This window comes from Procambarus clarkii, chromosome 13, assembly GCF_040958095.1.
Source record: "Procambarus clarkii isolate CNS0578487 chromosome 13, FALCON_Pclarkii_2.0, whole genome shotgun sequence".
In the NCBI taxonomy this organism is placed as follows: domain Eukaryota; kingdom Metazoa; phylum Arthropoda; class Malacostraca; order Decapoda; family Cambaridae; genus Procambarus; species Procambarus clarkii.
The window spans coordinates 30,084,462-30,100,604 of NC_091162.1; the positions used below are offsets into that span (position 1 = coordinate 30,084,462).

General features: G+C 43.8%; 1 protein-coding gene across 2 annotated transcripts in view; it reads right to left on the reverse strand.

The window, feature by feature from the left end:
* LOC138349849 (probable deoxyhypusine synthase) overlaps positions 1-16,143 on the reverse strand; it is a gene marked incomplete at its 5' end in the record, with an annotated part of 184,866 nt that overhangs the window by 45,620 nt on the left and 123,103 nt on the right. The window contains 1 exon segment of one of the 2 annotated variants that reach the window (XM_069323832.1): positions 8,129-8,263. Within the exon segment in view, the coding sequence (XP_069179933.1) occupies positions 8,159-8,263 (105 nt within the window). 2 annotated transcript variants of the gene reach the window in all.

Here is a 16,143-nt window from a genome sequence, read left to right on the forward strand (position 1 = left end):
CTGCAACAGTGGGTTTATGATGGGCCGCTGGATACCTGGGACATCTTTTGCAAACTTTCCTAATAACTGTATTGCAGCATCAAATACAAAGTCACGGAAAGTGGGCTTACGTCCAGTTCTCACAAGGTACATGTTGAAACAGTTCAGCATGCTCATGTCCACAAGATGGAAGAACACTTTTTTCGTCCATTTACATGTCTTCCGCACACACTCTGCAGTGCCAATCATCATGTCTGATTTATCAATCAACCGCATGTTGATATTATAGTCTAAAACACAGTCTGGCTTATATAGTGGTGCGTTTGTTTTATGGCTCACTTTCCCACTGTTCACCATTGTTCCATCATGAATTGTTGTCAACAAGTTCACCTCTCTTTTGTCTTTCCACCGAACTGACAGAATGTTATCACTTTTCCTTCTCTGACACTCACCAACTGCAATGTTGTTGTCAAACACAGGCATTTCCCTTCGTTGTGGCTTTACTGTACCAACCAATCCGGTTCTATTTTCTAGCAAGAACCGAGCTAGCAAGGGACTTGTATAGTAATTATCTGTGTATAAAATGTGTCCCTTGTTCATCCACGGAGCCATGATGGTCTTCACTACACTCCCCGAGAATCCATGTTCGTCGTTACCGGGAATGTCTACATCACTAGCCGAGTACAGAATCATGTGTAACACGTATCCTGTCTCACAATCACAAAGAACAAAAAATTTCAGGCCAAATCGGTTTCGTTTTGAGGGAATGTACTGTTTGAATGGAACACGTCCCTTGAAAAGTATGAGAGATTCATCAACCACCAGCTTCTGTGCTGGTACGTAAAAATCTCTGAATTTTCCAATAACATCGTTCATGTAGTGCCTCACTCGCCACAGTCTATCATCAGGTGTTCGGTCCTGAACACTTCCAAAATGTAGACACCTGAGGAGTATCTGAAACCTGTCTCGTGACATATATTTCCCGAATAAAGGTGTTGGTATTGTCTTGTCCTTGCTCCAATAGTCATTTATTGCATGTTTGTGACAGTGCTTCATCAACAAACAGAGTGCCAAAAACACAAACATTTCCGCCACTGTGGTATTTTTCCAACGCTGCAGTCGTGAAAATTCTGTGATTTCCCTCTCAATCAGGTAAGCAGCATGCAGGTTCGTTTGGTGTACAATGTATTCCATGAGTGGTTCATCATAGAATGCTGTAAAATATTCCATCTCAGCCATGTCCTCACCTTGATTAGGGAAAAGGTTTGTAATCCCTACATCTTTATCGTCAAAGTGAGGAATATTAGGAATAAAATTGTCACCATCACTCCACTCAAGTACACCAGGCGTCCTGCGAGATGCAGAGGAAAGACGGCAAGGAAGCGATGCATACCGGCGACCAGGAGCTGAATACCGTCTGCGAGAAGCACGGCGGCTACGTGCACGTGAGGTGGGTGCACGTGAGGTGGGTGCACGTGAGGTGGGTGCACGTGAGGTGGATGCACGTGAGGTGGATGCACGTGAACACGAGGGTCTTGGTCCCTCATGTGGTGCCATGCGGTGGCGCTTAGCCGGGCGAGATGCTGCTGACGCGACAATTTCTCGCCCAGTTACACCACTGGTACCAACCACAGGCTCAATAAAACTTTGATCTGAGTCACTAAACCCAGAAAAGAAGTCACCTCCCTCTGACTCGTCACCCTCAAACAGAAAATATCCACAGGAACTGTGAGGTCGTGGTAGAATTGGGGTAGAAATTGGGCGAGGAGGCATGGGTGAGCGTATAGGCCTCGCCATGGCATGGCGGTCATTCTCACTTTCACTGCTGCTGCTACTATCACCCGACAACTGTGTATAATCCTCATCGTTGTCTGAATCGTCAAACACACTTTCTTCACCTTCAGAGAATAATTCGTGGGCTATTTGCTCTGGGGTGAGGGACTGAGTGGTGCGTGCCCGTGAGGCGTTTGACCGTGCGCTTGCCATTGTGACTCTCGCTAAACTGAGGCCTCCCATGCCTTCGGATCGTGAGCGGGAATTTTTTTCAAAATGGCCGCTGTTTACTAGAGCCCCTGGGCAGCGTATGGGACCCCCAGCTACACCGCGGGCCATTCAAATCGTGCGCGGTACCCATAAACTTCATATGAAGTGAAGCGCAGTTGACTGGTAAAACGATTTACACTTCATATGAAGTGATGCGCACTTTAAGGGTTAAATGGCGCATAGCTATATACCATTTGACACCCACAGGCGCATACCAAAAAAAAAAAAAAAAAATTATTTTTTCTTCCTAACCTGTTAATTTGTGTTCACTGATCATGGGAAAAATAATAAAAAAATTGTAAGTGGCATATATTGCCCACTATAGGGCGGGGAAGTCTGGCAAAAATCAGGCGCTGACTGAGCGTGCGTCCCAGGCGGTCTGTTGATCGCCAGCTGTCAGGCCAGAGTTTTCACAAAGAGATAATTACCTAATTATTTCAATGTCTCTGATTGATTTTTCGTAGTTTTTTGCTGTAATATTATTCAATAGTGTGTAGTGTGATATATTTATATAATAAAATGAGTGAATCATCGCTGTACTCAAAAATATGGTGTGCATATTGTTGATTCAATTATGTTCATCAAACAGTGAACAAATACTTTGTCGGTTATTACACTATATACACAGGTTATATGTAAGTATCTGCATGTTTTGTTCACCATGACGAACCACTAAGTTGGTATGCTGAGTGGCAGTGGCAGTGGCAGGCAGTGACTGGCTGCCACTGGCTGCCACTCCCTCCCTCACCTCACCTGACTTGCCACCATTCTCCACCCACCATACTGTTTTTGCTTTTATATACAGACGTTATATATAAGTATTTACATGTTTTGTTCACCATAACTGTACATCTAAGCTTGTATGGTGAGTAAAGGCATAAAGACGTAGCTACTCACACAGTCAGCTGGTGGCGGCCGCCCTCAAGGCCAGACGCACTAATATTTCTCCTACAACAATACTGTTTGGGGTGTTATTACGCTATATACACACACATATAAATATCTACCTGTTTTATTCACCATACTTGTACAAGTAAACTAGTATGGTGCCCAAAGACCATCGTGGTCATCAGTAAACAACATGATAAGTCCTGCAGACGACGCTCCACCCTCACCAAAATGGCGGCTCCCAACCTCCTACTCTCGCTGTTATCTCACACTATGCACACGTTATATATAAGTATCTACATTTGTGTTCACCATAGCGAACCACTACGCTGGTATGGTGAGTGCAGTCAATAAAAGGTGGCCACACACACTCAAAAGACAACGCCACCATCCTCCCTCCCACAGCATTACTCCTCCCTCCATGGTGCACAGCGCCAAATATCACCACAATCCTGCTATTATCAGAACCCTGGTCAGTTTTATCACAGTCAGGGGTCTTCTGTAATAATATCATCGCTACATAATAGCATGAACAAGTATATTATGGCATTTTTAGACAATGCTGTGGTCACAAGCTGAACAGCAGTGCTGTTAGCTCATGCTGTGTGCGTCAGGCTTGGTTGCTCACTCAATACTGAGGCCAATAACACCCGGGAGTTTGGCCCACGATTATTTTTTAAAATGGCGTCTGTTTACAAGAGCCCTGATGAAGGTGTGGTGAACCCCCGTGTATCCGCGGGCCGTTTAAATCTTGCGTAGTACTCCAAAGCATCACATGATGCGATGCGCAATTTACTGCAAGTCGGTCAAAGCATCATATGATGCGATGCGCAATTGAAGGGTTAAGGGTTAAACCCCCAACTACTGACACCACTTGCCCCCAGACTCCCTCACCACTGATGCAATCTGCCTCCCCTGACACCATTTTATCATCCTTCAACCATTTCTCACTGGAAACAATGGGTAAGCAAAATATAATACCATACAACTGTTTACACTTTGGTGAATCATAGTTGATGACAGTGGCTGTCATCAACTATGACAGTTCGGTCTTGGTGATCACTTGGACGAACAATCCTCACTTAATCGAACATTTCTATGTTCCACTGAACAATTAGTACCGAATTAAATTTGTTCGGATCATCCGCGAATTCGATAGAGTGGGGGTTCGTTAGAGTGAAGATGCACTGTATTAGCTAACATCAGTCCAATAGTTCCAGGGAGCCAAGGGGCTCCCCCACAGAAAAGGCCAGTTTGCCAGCCAGGAAGACTCTGGAACCTCATAACGCACCTAATACGGGGAAGAAGACCCAAAAAAGATTCAAAAGAGGCAGGATTCATTACCGAGGCGTAAACCGGGTCTCACAGGAGGTAAGTACCAAGGGCCTCCCGAACCTCTCCATAGGAAATCCAAGAAGGCAACCTCCGGAAAGACGAATCCAAGGAACCCAAAGTCATCTGGAAACATACCCAGGGGGTGAGCCGCACCTAACTCAAACTCATACAGGGAAGGGGAGGGAGTACAAGAACCCCCTTACCCAGAAGGCACAAGACCCAAGCAGAGTCAGAAGGAGTTCAATCACTCCAAGCAGACTCCACTCGGTGGGAAAAATGGGCTCAACTAGCTCCGTGCCTAAATCGGAAGGGGCAAACCCCAAAGCCACCCGAGTCACATCTCAAGCTAAACCCTGCCCTGACTCTAAAACCCTCAGATGTTTGGGAGCCAGTAGCAAGAGAGGGTGGGGGTTGGAGGAGCATAGCAAACCATGCCCACCTGAGAGGAAAGCGGAGGCGTGGACGGAACCAAGGTCGGGACGACCAATGCCCCCAAATCCTGGTCTCTAAAACCCAAACGAGGCAGCTCTGGGGCCTCAAACCGGGCAACCAGCTGAGCGCATTGCAAGCAGAAGAGAGCTTGCAACCCCGCTGCCTGGAACCTTTCATCCTCAGATGAGGAATGCGTAAAGTGAAGCACAAGCGGAGAACACGTCCCACAAGACTTCAGGTCGGAGGTGTTACCAACCCAACAGGCAGCATGGCAGAGGCAGAAAAAAACTTTCACTTCAAGGCCGGGGTGACGAAGAACTGTCAACATCGCACAAGGTGAGAGTGGACTTGGACGGATCCATGTTACTAACCGAGCCTACGAGGATTTTCCTGGGCCTACAGGGAACATTAACCCTGCGGGAAGCCCAGGCACTATGGCCCGCTAAGCCAGTAGACCACCTGCTTGGAAGCAGGCAAACCGACTACCAGTAGCAAGGGTGAAACCTCGGGGTGATGGAGAAGGAGAGCCAAACACAACCAAGGAAGGCCTAATAAGCTGTTAAGCAAACCTCCTCCATGAAAACAGGACAAGCAGCCTTAATGAACAAGTGACAAGCCCCAAAACAACACCCCCAAGCAAACTGGCAGTTGGAGAGAAACATCAGTCGTCTCATAGATGTAAGCAGACTGCGCAAGCCACAGCACGCCTTCTCCGAGCCAATAACACTCCCCTATCCGGGGTAAGACAGAAAACCCAAGACCCCCGACGTACCCCAAGGGCGAAGACAATGTCAAACGACATAGCCCCCAAAGGGAGAGTGAATCCCAAGGAAGGCAACCCTGGCATGCAAGGGTAGTACTTGCAGAGCACCCTGGGAAGGGTATCCAGGGAGCATGCAGCTCAAAATATAAAGACAACAACACCATACACACACACACAGGAGTTCAGGGATGGCAAGTCCTACCTTACAGGGTTAATTGAATTCTACGACCAGGCACTCCCTCCAACCAGGGAGCCAGTCAGCCGAGCGGACAGCACGCTGGACTTGTGATCCTGTGGTCCGGGGTTCAATCCCGGGCGCCGGCGAGAAACAATGGGCAGAGTTTCTTTCACTCTATGCCCCTGTTACCTAGCAGTAAAATAGTACCTGGGTGTTAGTCAGCTGTCACAGGCTGCTTCCAGGGGGTGGAGGCCTGGTCGAGTACTGGGCCGCACGGACACTAAAGCCCCGAAATCATCTCAAGATAACCTCAAGAGAAGAAGGCAACAAAAATCAGGCAAGAAAGAGAGGTGTGGGCAGACTGCATATTTTTGGATTGCTAGAAAGCTTTCGATACAGTACCACACAAGAGGCTAGAGAAAAATCTGGAGATGCAGACTGGAGTGAAAGGGAAGGTACTCCATTGGATAAGGGAGTACCTAAGCAACAGAAGACAACGAGTCACTGTGAAGAGTGAGGTCTCAAGTTGGCAAGATGTCACAAGTGGAGTCCCGCAGGGGTCAGTTCTTGGACCTCTATTGATTCTGATATATGTAAATGATCTCCCAGAGGGTATAGACTCTTTTCTCTCAATGTTTGCTGATGATGCAAAAATTATGAGGATTGAAACAGGAGGATAGTAGGAGGCTACAAGATGACCTAGACAGACTGAATGAATGGTCCAACAAATGGCTACTAAAGTTCAACCCGAGTAAATGCAAAGAAATAAAACTAGGCGGTGGAAACGGGAGGCCAGACAAAGGATACAGAATAAGGGATGAAGTACTTCATGAAACGGACAGAGAGAAAGATCTAGGGGTTGATATCACACCAAACCTGTCTCCTGAAGCCCACATAAAAAGAATTATGTCTGCAGCACATGCGAGGCTATCTTGAGGTTATCTTCAGATGATTTCGGGGCTTAGTGTCCCTGCGGCCCGGTCTTCGACCAGGCCACCACCCCCCAGGAAGCAGCCCAGGCTGGCTGATATCAGAACAGTATTCAGGAATCTGTGTAAGGAATCATTCAGAATCATGTACACCACATATGTTAGACCAATCCTGGAGTATGTGACCCCAGCATGGTGCCTGTACCTTGTCAAGCACAAGACGAAGCTGGAAAAAGTTCAGAGGTATGCCTCTAGACTAGTCCCAGAACTAAAAGGTATGAGTTACGAGGAAAGGCTGTGAGAAATGCACCTTACGACACTGGAAGACAGAAGAGTAAGGGGAGACATGATCACTATCTACAAAATCCTCAGGGGGTATTGACAAGGTAGACAAGGATAAACTATTCAACACTGGTGGTATGCGAACAAGGGAACACAGGTTGAAACTGAGTACCCAAATGAGCCACAGGGACATTAGAAACAACTTTTTCAATGTCAGAGTAGTTAACAGGTGGAATGCATTAGGCAGTGATGTGATGTGAAGTGGACTCCATACACAGTTTTAAATGTAGATATGATAGAGCCCAGTAGACTTAGGAATCTGTACACTGGTCGATTGACAATTGAGAGGCAGGACCAAATAGCCAAAGCTCAACCCCCACAAGCACAAATAGGTGAGAACAAATAGGTGAGTACACAGCTGGCACAGCCACAAAGGGCAAAATCCAGACAGGAAAGTGAGGCCAGAGGTGACTTCAGACCACCAAGCACATCAGACGAGAGTTGGAGAGGTAGGCGATGGAGCTGCCCGAGCCAGCTCCTCTGATGTTTTTACAGTGTTCTCTGATTGTGCCTATGGCGCCTGACAGCTGGATGGACAGCACTTCGGATTCGTAGTCCTGAGGTTCCGGATTTGATCCTCGGTGGAAGCGGAGACAAATGGGCAAAATGTTTCTTTCACCTTGATGCCCCTGTTACCTAGCAGTAAAGAGGTACCTGGGAGTTTGACAGCTGCTACGGGCTGCTTCCTGGGGGGTGTGTAACAAAAAGGAGGCCTGGTCGAGGACCGAGCCGCGGGGACGCTAAGCCCTGAAATCATCTCAAGATAACCTCAACATAACCTCAAGAAGAAGATGGCACCCTTTCTCTTCACTGGTTCTATTCTTCATTTCTTCTATATTGTTCACTATAGTATGTTGTTATTTTACTGTGTAGATTTGGGACCTGGCCCTCCAGTATGTTCCATGTGTATATTAGTTGATATCTCTCTCTCGTCTTCTTTCTAGGGAGTACATTTGGAGAGCTTTGAGACGATCCCAATAATTTAGGTGCTTTATCGCGTCTATGTATGCAGTATATGTTCTCTGTATTCCCTCTATTTCAGCAACCTAACCCGCTCTGAAGGGGAAAGCGAGTATCAAGCAGTACTTAAGACGGGACAGCACAAGTGATTTGAATAGAATACCCATTCTGATGGGATCCCTGGATTTGAAAGTTCTCATATTAAACTCAATGAACATATATATTATAAAGATAATAAATTTGCTACTGTACTTCATAAAAACAAGGAATAAATCTTACAACAAAGACTTCAGCTATAATATGGTGACATTATGATTCTTGACCTGCTTCATCTTCTCCACACTTTTGGTAGTAATGTCTTGCAAACGTCTCACCAACAAGAAGTGGAAACACAAATGATGCTTCACCATATACCTGAAATTAATATATTCACATTTATCATTAAAACAAATAAATAATCTGTTAAAAAGAAATGTACATCTGTGGAAATTTATACACTTACTTTTTTCCTCATTTTGATTCGAAGTCTCAATCTCAATTTGTAATGCCATTTTTACTGTCTAGCAATCACTAGGTTCTAAATTTAATGCAGTACCTATTAAAATCTTCATCTTTTGTATATATTTCCCTTTTCCTTTTTCCCCCACCCCTTCCTATACACCCCCTTCATGGATTGCAACTCATTTCTTTCATTTAATGAGACAGGGAGACAGAAACTTGAATGTAATGAAATGCCTTTTTCTAGTCACAATAAGAAGCTCTTCTGTGCATTTGCTGTGGTAGTAGAGCTAACCACAACACTACCGTGCCTCCAGACTTGAGAAGGCTTACTTAACACCGGGACTAGAATCAGGTGTGCCCACGGAGGCAAGAGGTATATGCAGATCTAAAGATGAACTTCATAAAATAAAATAGCTCATCTTCCTGTTTTGATAGTATTTATATGAAGGATGAGGACCATAGTACACATACCGACGTACAACGCAATTAGAAAGTGGAAATCGGTATTAATGAATATGGACAAGCCGGAAAAAAAAGATTTTCTACTTATGATGCAAGAATAAAATAAACGAACTTAACATGCCCTTCCTAGGCCTTCTACACGCTATCTTAGGCCTAATATAGTATTGTACATGTGTGTAATTACCTAAGTGTAATTACCTAAGTGTAGTTACAGGATGAGAGCTACGCTCGTGGTGTCCTGTCTTCCCAGCACTCTTTGTCATATAACGCTTTGAAACTACTGACGGTCTTGGACTCCACCACCTTCTCACTTAACTTGTTCCAACCGTCTACCACTCTATTTGCGAAGGTGAATTTTCTTATATTTCTTCGGCATCTGTGTTTAGCTAGTTTATATCTATGACCTCTTGTTCTTGAAGTGCCAGTTCTCAGGAAATCTTCCCTGTCGATTTTATCAATTCCTGTTACTATTTTGTATGTAGTGATCATATCACCTCTTTTTCTTCTGTCTTCTAGTTTTGGCATGTTTAATGCTTCCAACCTCTCCTCGTAGCTCTTGCCCTTCAGTTCTGGGAGCCACTTCGTAGCATGTCTTTGCACCTTTTCCAGTTTGTTGATGTGCTTCTTAAGATATGGGCACCACACAACAACTGCATATTCTAGCTTTGGCCTAACAAAAGTCATGAGCAATTTCTTTAGTATATCGCCATCCATGTATTTAAATGCAATTCTGAAGTTAGAAAGCATCGCATAGGCTCCTTGCACAATATTCTTTATGTGGTCCTCAGGTGATAGTTTTCTATCTAGAACCACCCCTAGATCTCTTTCTTTATCAGAATTCTTTAAAGATTTCTCACATAATATATAGGTTGTATGGGGTCTATGTTGTCTTATTCCACATTCCATAACATGACATTTATTAACATTAAATTCCATTTGCCAGGTGGTGCTCCATATACTTATTTTGTCCAGGTCTTCTTGAAGGGCATGACAATCATCTAAATTTCTTATCCTTCCTATTATCTTAGCATCATCAGCAAACATGTTCATATAATTCTGTATACCAACTGGTAGATCATTTATGTAGACAATAAACATCACTGGTGCAAGAACTGAACCCTGTGGTACTCCACTTGTGACATTTCTCCATTCCGATACATTGCCTCTGATTACTGCCCTCATTTTTCTATCAGTCAGAAAATTTTTCATCCATGATAGAAGCTTACCAGTCACCCCTCCAATATTTCCCAGTTTCCAGAACAACCTCTTATGTGGAACTCTGTCGAAAGCCTTTTTTAGGTCCAGATAGATGCAGTCGACCCAACCATCTCTTTCCTGTAATATCTCTGTGGCTCGATCATAGAAACTGAGTAAATTCGATACACAGGATCTTCCAGATCGAAAACCATACTGTCTGTCTGATATTATATCATTTCTCTCCAGGTGTTCTACCCATTTAGTTTTGATTAGCTTTTCCAATACTTTCACTATTACACTTGTCAATGATACAGGTCTATAATTGAGGGGGTCTTCCCTGCTGCCACTTTTGTAGATTGGAACTATGTTAGCCTGTTTCCACACGTCTGCTACGATTCCTGTACACAGGGATGCCTGAAAGATCAGGTGAAGTGGAATGCTGAGCTCAGATGCACATTCTCTCAGAACCCATGGTGAAACGCCATCTGGGCCAGCTGCTTTGTTCTTCCCGAGCTCCTTTAGCATATTTTCCACTTCATCTCTAGACACCTCTATGTGCTCTATGTTGTTCTCTGGAATTCTTATTGTGTCTGGTTCTCTGAAGATTTCATTTTGTACAAACACACTTTGGAACTTTTCATTTAATGTTTCACACATTTCCTTTTCATTTTCTGTGAATCTGTTTCCCATTTTCAACCTCTGGATATTATCCTTTACCTGCAGTTTGTTGTTTATGAATTTGTAGAATAGGCCCGGTTCTGTTTTACATTTATCTGCTATCCCTTTTTCAAAATTTCTTTCTGCCTCTCTCCTTACTGCTGTATAGTTGTTTCTCGCATCTTTGTATCGCTGGTATGTTTGGGGGTTTGGCCTCTTCCTATACTGGTTCCATTTTTGTGTCTTTTGGTCTCTTGCCCTCTCACAATTTCTGTCGAACCAATCCTGTTTTCTGGCCCTGCATCTCTGTTTTGGTATGAATGTTTGTGTGCCTTCCTCGTATAGTTTTAAAAATTTGTCATACATTTCATTTACTTCCCTGCCTAGCAACAATTCTGTCCAATTACACTCATTAAAAAAATTTCGAAGTTCCCCATAGTTGCCTCTCCTTAAATCGAGTTTATCAACTGTTTCAATGTCCCCATTTTCTTCTAGATGATATCTTAAAGCATATTTAATGTCTAACAGGACGTGATCACTCTTTCCCAAGGGAGGAAGGTACTGGATGTCAAAAATCTCTTCTTCTTTCCTGGTGAATACTAGATCCAGTACTGACGGTACATCTCCTTCCCTCATTCTTGTGGCCTGCTTTATGTGTTGATACAAGAATGTCTCCAGAATGAGGTTCACAAATCTGCATGTCCAATAGTCCTCCGTTCTTGCTTCATAGGCCTCCCAGTCTATTGCTCTAAAGTTGAAGTCCCCCAGTATCAACAGTCGTGATTTATCTTTATCTGCTTGTACAATAATATCTCTCATAACCATTATGAGGCCCTCTCGTTTGTCATCCAGTTCTTTCTTTGTCCATGTGTTGCTTGCTGGTGGGCTGTAGGCATTTACAATTATCAGCTTATCATCCTGATTCCAGATCTGCAATGCCATTATGTCAATATCTCGAGGGTTTTCAAATATTAACTCTTTTACCTTCAGGTGTTTTTTCACCAGTACAGCCACTCCTCCTCCATTCCTAGTTTTCCTGTCACGTCTCCAAACTGAGTAGCCTCTTGGGAATATGACTTCATTTATTATATTTCCGTCAAGTTTCGTCTATGATAATGCAACAATATCTGGGACCCTAAGCTGGATTATATCTTGCAACTCCAAAGTTTTTGACCTCACTCCATCTATGTTGGTATATACAATTTTCAGGAACATGTTCCCTTTTCCTTTGCTCTTTACTCCCCCTTCCACTACTGATCTTGTTGCTTTGTTTTTATGTACCATTTCACAAGCTTTCCAGTCCCTGTCACTTTGTAAAAAAAAGAATTTCTGTCTTCTTCATTTCTATCCCCATTTAGACGTTTTGCCTCAATTAGGTTCATTTTCAGCTTTTCTCTGTCTTCCTTGGAGAGGTCTTGTCTTATTGACCAAAATTTGCCAACCTCATCACTCTGCAGTTTCCTGGCATTTCTTAGCACTTCCATCATGTTTTTCACTCCATTAAACGTCACCCTTAACCCTTAAAGTGCGCATCACTTCATATGAAGTGTAAATCGTTTTACCAGTCAACTGCGCTTCACTTCATATGAAGTGTATGGGTACCGCGCACGATTTGAATGGCCCGCGGTGTAGCTGGGGGTCCCATACGCTGCCCAGGGGCTCTAGTAAACAGCGGCCATTTTGAAAAAAAATCCAGCTCACGCTCCGATGGCATGGGAGGCCTCAGTTTAGCGAGAGTCACCATGGCGAGCGCACGGTCAAACGCCTCACGAGCACGCATCACTCAGTCCCTCACCCCAGAGCAAATAGCCCACGAATTATTCTCTGAAGGTGAAGAAAGTGTGTTTGACGATTCAGACAACGATGAGGATTATACACAGTTGTCGGGAGATAGTAGCAGCAGCAGTGAAAGTGAGAATGACCGCCATGCCATGGCGAGGCCTATACGCTCTCCCATGCCTCCTCGCCCATTTTCTACCCCAATTCTACCACGACCTCACAGTTCCTGTGGATATTTTCTGTTTGAGGGTGACGAGTCAGAGGGAGGTGACTCCTTTTCTGGGTTTAGTGACTCAGATCAAAGTTTTATTGAGCCTGTGGCTGGTACCAGTGGTGTAACTGGGCGAGAAATTGTCGCGTCAGCAGCATCTCGCCCAGCCAAGCGCCACCGCATGGCACCACATGAGGCACCAAGACCCTCGTGTTCACGTGCACCCACCTCACGTGCACGTAGCCGCCGTGCTTCTCGCAGACGGTATTCAGCTCCTGGTCGCCGGTATGCATCGCTTCCTCGCTGTCTTTCCTCTGCATCTCGCAGGACGCCTGGTGTACTTGAGTGGAGTGATGGTGACGATTTTATTCCTAATATTCCTCACTTTGACGATAAAGATGTAGGGATTACAAACCTTTTCCCTAATCAAGGTGAGGACATGGCTGAGATGGAATATTTTACAGCATTCTATGATGAACCACTCATGGAATACATTGTACACCAAACGAACCTGCATGCTGCTTACCTGATTGAGAGGGAAATCACAGAATTTTCACGACTGCAGCGTTGGAAAAATACCACAGTGGCGGAAATGTATGTGTTTTTGGCACTCTGTTTGTTGATGAAGCACTGTCACAAACATGCAATAAATGACTATTGGAGCAAGGACAAGACAATACCAACACCTTTATTCGGGAAATATATGTCACGAGACAGGTTTCAGATACTCCTCAGGTGTCTACATTTTGGAAGTGTTCAGGACCGAACACCTGATGATAGACTGTGGCGAGTGAGGCACTACATGAACGATGTTATTGGAAAATTCAGAGATTTTTACGTACCAGCACAGAAGCTGGTGGTTGATGAATCTCTCATACTTTTCAAGGGACGTGTTCCATTCAAACAGTACATTCCCTCAAAACGAAACCGATTTGGCCTGAAATTTTTTGTTCTTTGTGATTGTGAGACAGGATACGTGTTACACATGATTCTGTACTCGGCTAGTGATGTAGACATTCCCGGTAACGACGAACATGGATTCTCGGGGAGTGTAGTGAAGGCCATCATGGCTCCGTGGATGAACAAGGGACACATTTTATACACAGATAATTACTATACAAGTCCCTTGCTAGCTCGGTTCTTGCTAGAAAATAGAACCGGATTGGTTGGTACAGTAAAGCCACAACGAAGGGAAATGCCTGTGTTTGACAACGACATTGCAGTTGGTGAGTGTCAGAGAAGGAAAAGTGATAACATTCTGTCAGTTCGGTGAAAGACAAAAGAGAGGTGAACTTGTTGACAACAATTCATGATGGAACAATGGTGAACAGTGGGAAAGTGAGCCATAAAACAAACGCACCACTATATAAGCCAGACTGTGTTTTAGACTATAATATCAACATGCGGTTGATTGATAAATCAGACATGATGATTGGCACTGCAGAGTGTGTGCGGAAGACATGTAGGTGGACGAAAAAAGTGTTCTTCCATCTTGTGGACATGAGCATGCTGAACTGTTTCAACATGTACCTTGTGAGAACTGGACGTAAGCCCACTTTCCGTGACTTTGTATTTGATGCTGCAATACAGTTATTAGGAAAGTTTGCAAAAGATGTCCCAGGTATTCAGCGGCCCATCATAAACCCACTGTTGCAGCATGCTGGTACTCCACGCCTCGCTCACACTGAAGGCTTCCTAGCACACAAACTTAAGTATTTGCCACCTGGTGTGAAGCGTGCAATAGCCCAACGTGATTGCTTGGTGTGTAAAACAACGACACGTAGAGACAAGAAACGGAAGCTTGTGCAAACATGGTGTGAAACGTGTGGTATCCCATTATGTGCTGTCGACTGCTTCAATGACTACCACAGTCTAGAAATCTTCTAAGTGTGCTTCAAAGTGTGTATAGCGTGTGCGAGTGTGTAAATATGTAAACATATAAGCAGAACATATAATATAATAGACTGTAATGACATATTATATTGCCGTAATTGAAAACATTTGTGTGCGCCTGTGTATACTCAAATATGCAACAATTATTGATACAAAATATGTTCAAACAGTATTTGAAACACAATTAGTGAAAAAAAATTAGATAAAATGCGCTTAGACATTGTAAATAAATAGCGCGAAAATATATTTGTGGCAACTCTGGCTGTTTGAGGACCGCGCGCAACATCTCCCGGGCGTGTACTGCATGAGCGACCATGCAGATTGTGACGTCATCGCAGAGCTTCTCGGCTCTATTGCAACAAAAGTAAGTACAATAGAATTTTTTTTTTATTTTTCCCGTGATCAGTGAACAGAACTTAACAGATTAGCAAAAAAAAAAAATTTTTTTTTTTTTCAAAATGACATGCGTCTGTGTGGATAGCAGGATATTAACCCTTAACATGCTCGGGGTCTAATATCCTGCTATCCACACAGGCGCATGTCATTTTGAAAAAAAAAAAATTTTTTTTTTTGCTAATCTGTTAAGTTCTGTTCACTGATCACGGGAAAAATAAAAAAAAAATTCTATTGTACTTACTTTTGTTGCAATAGAGCCGAGAAGCTCTGCGATGACGTCACAATCTGCATGGTCGCTCATGCAGTACACGCCCGGGAGATGTTGCGCGCGGTCCTCAAACAGCCAGAGTTGCCACAAATATATTTTCGCGCTATTTATTTACAATGTCTAAGCGCATTTTATCTAATTTTTTTTCACTAATTGTGTTTCAAATACTGTTTGAACATATTTTGTATCAATAATTGTTGCATATTTGAGTATACACAGGCGCACACAAATGTTTTCAATTACGGCAATATAATATGTCATTACAGTCTATTATATTATATGTTCGGCTTATATGTTTACATATTTACACACTCGCACACGCTATACACACTTTGAAGCACACTTAGAAGATTTCTAGACTGTGGTAGTCATTGAAGCAGTCGACAGCACATAATGGGATACCACACGTTTCACACCATGTTTGCACAAGCTTCCGTTTCTTGTCTCTACGTGTCGTTGTTTTACACACCAAGCAATCACGTTGGGCTATTGCACGCTTCACACCAGGTGGCAAATACTTAAGTTTGTGTGCTAGGAAGCCTTCAGTGTGAGCGAGGCGTGGAGTACCAGCATGCTGCAACAGTGGGTTTATGACACGTATCCTGTCTCACAATCACAAAGAACAAAAAATTTCAGGCCAAATCGGTTTCGTTTTGAGGGAATGTACTGTCTGAATGGAACACGTCCCTTGAAAAGTATGAGAGATTCATCAACCACCAGCTTCTGTGCTGGTACGTAAAAATCTCTGAATTTTCCAATAACATCGTTCATGTAGTGCCTCACTCGCCACAGTCTATCATCAGGTGTTCGGTCCTGAACACTTCCAAAATGTAGACACCTGAGGAGTATCTGAAACCTGTCTCGTGACATATATTTCCCGAATAAAGGTGTTGGTATTGTCTTGTCCTTGCTCCAATAGTCATTTATTGC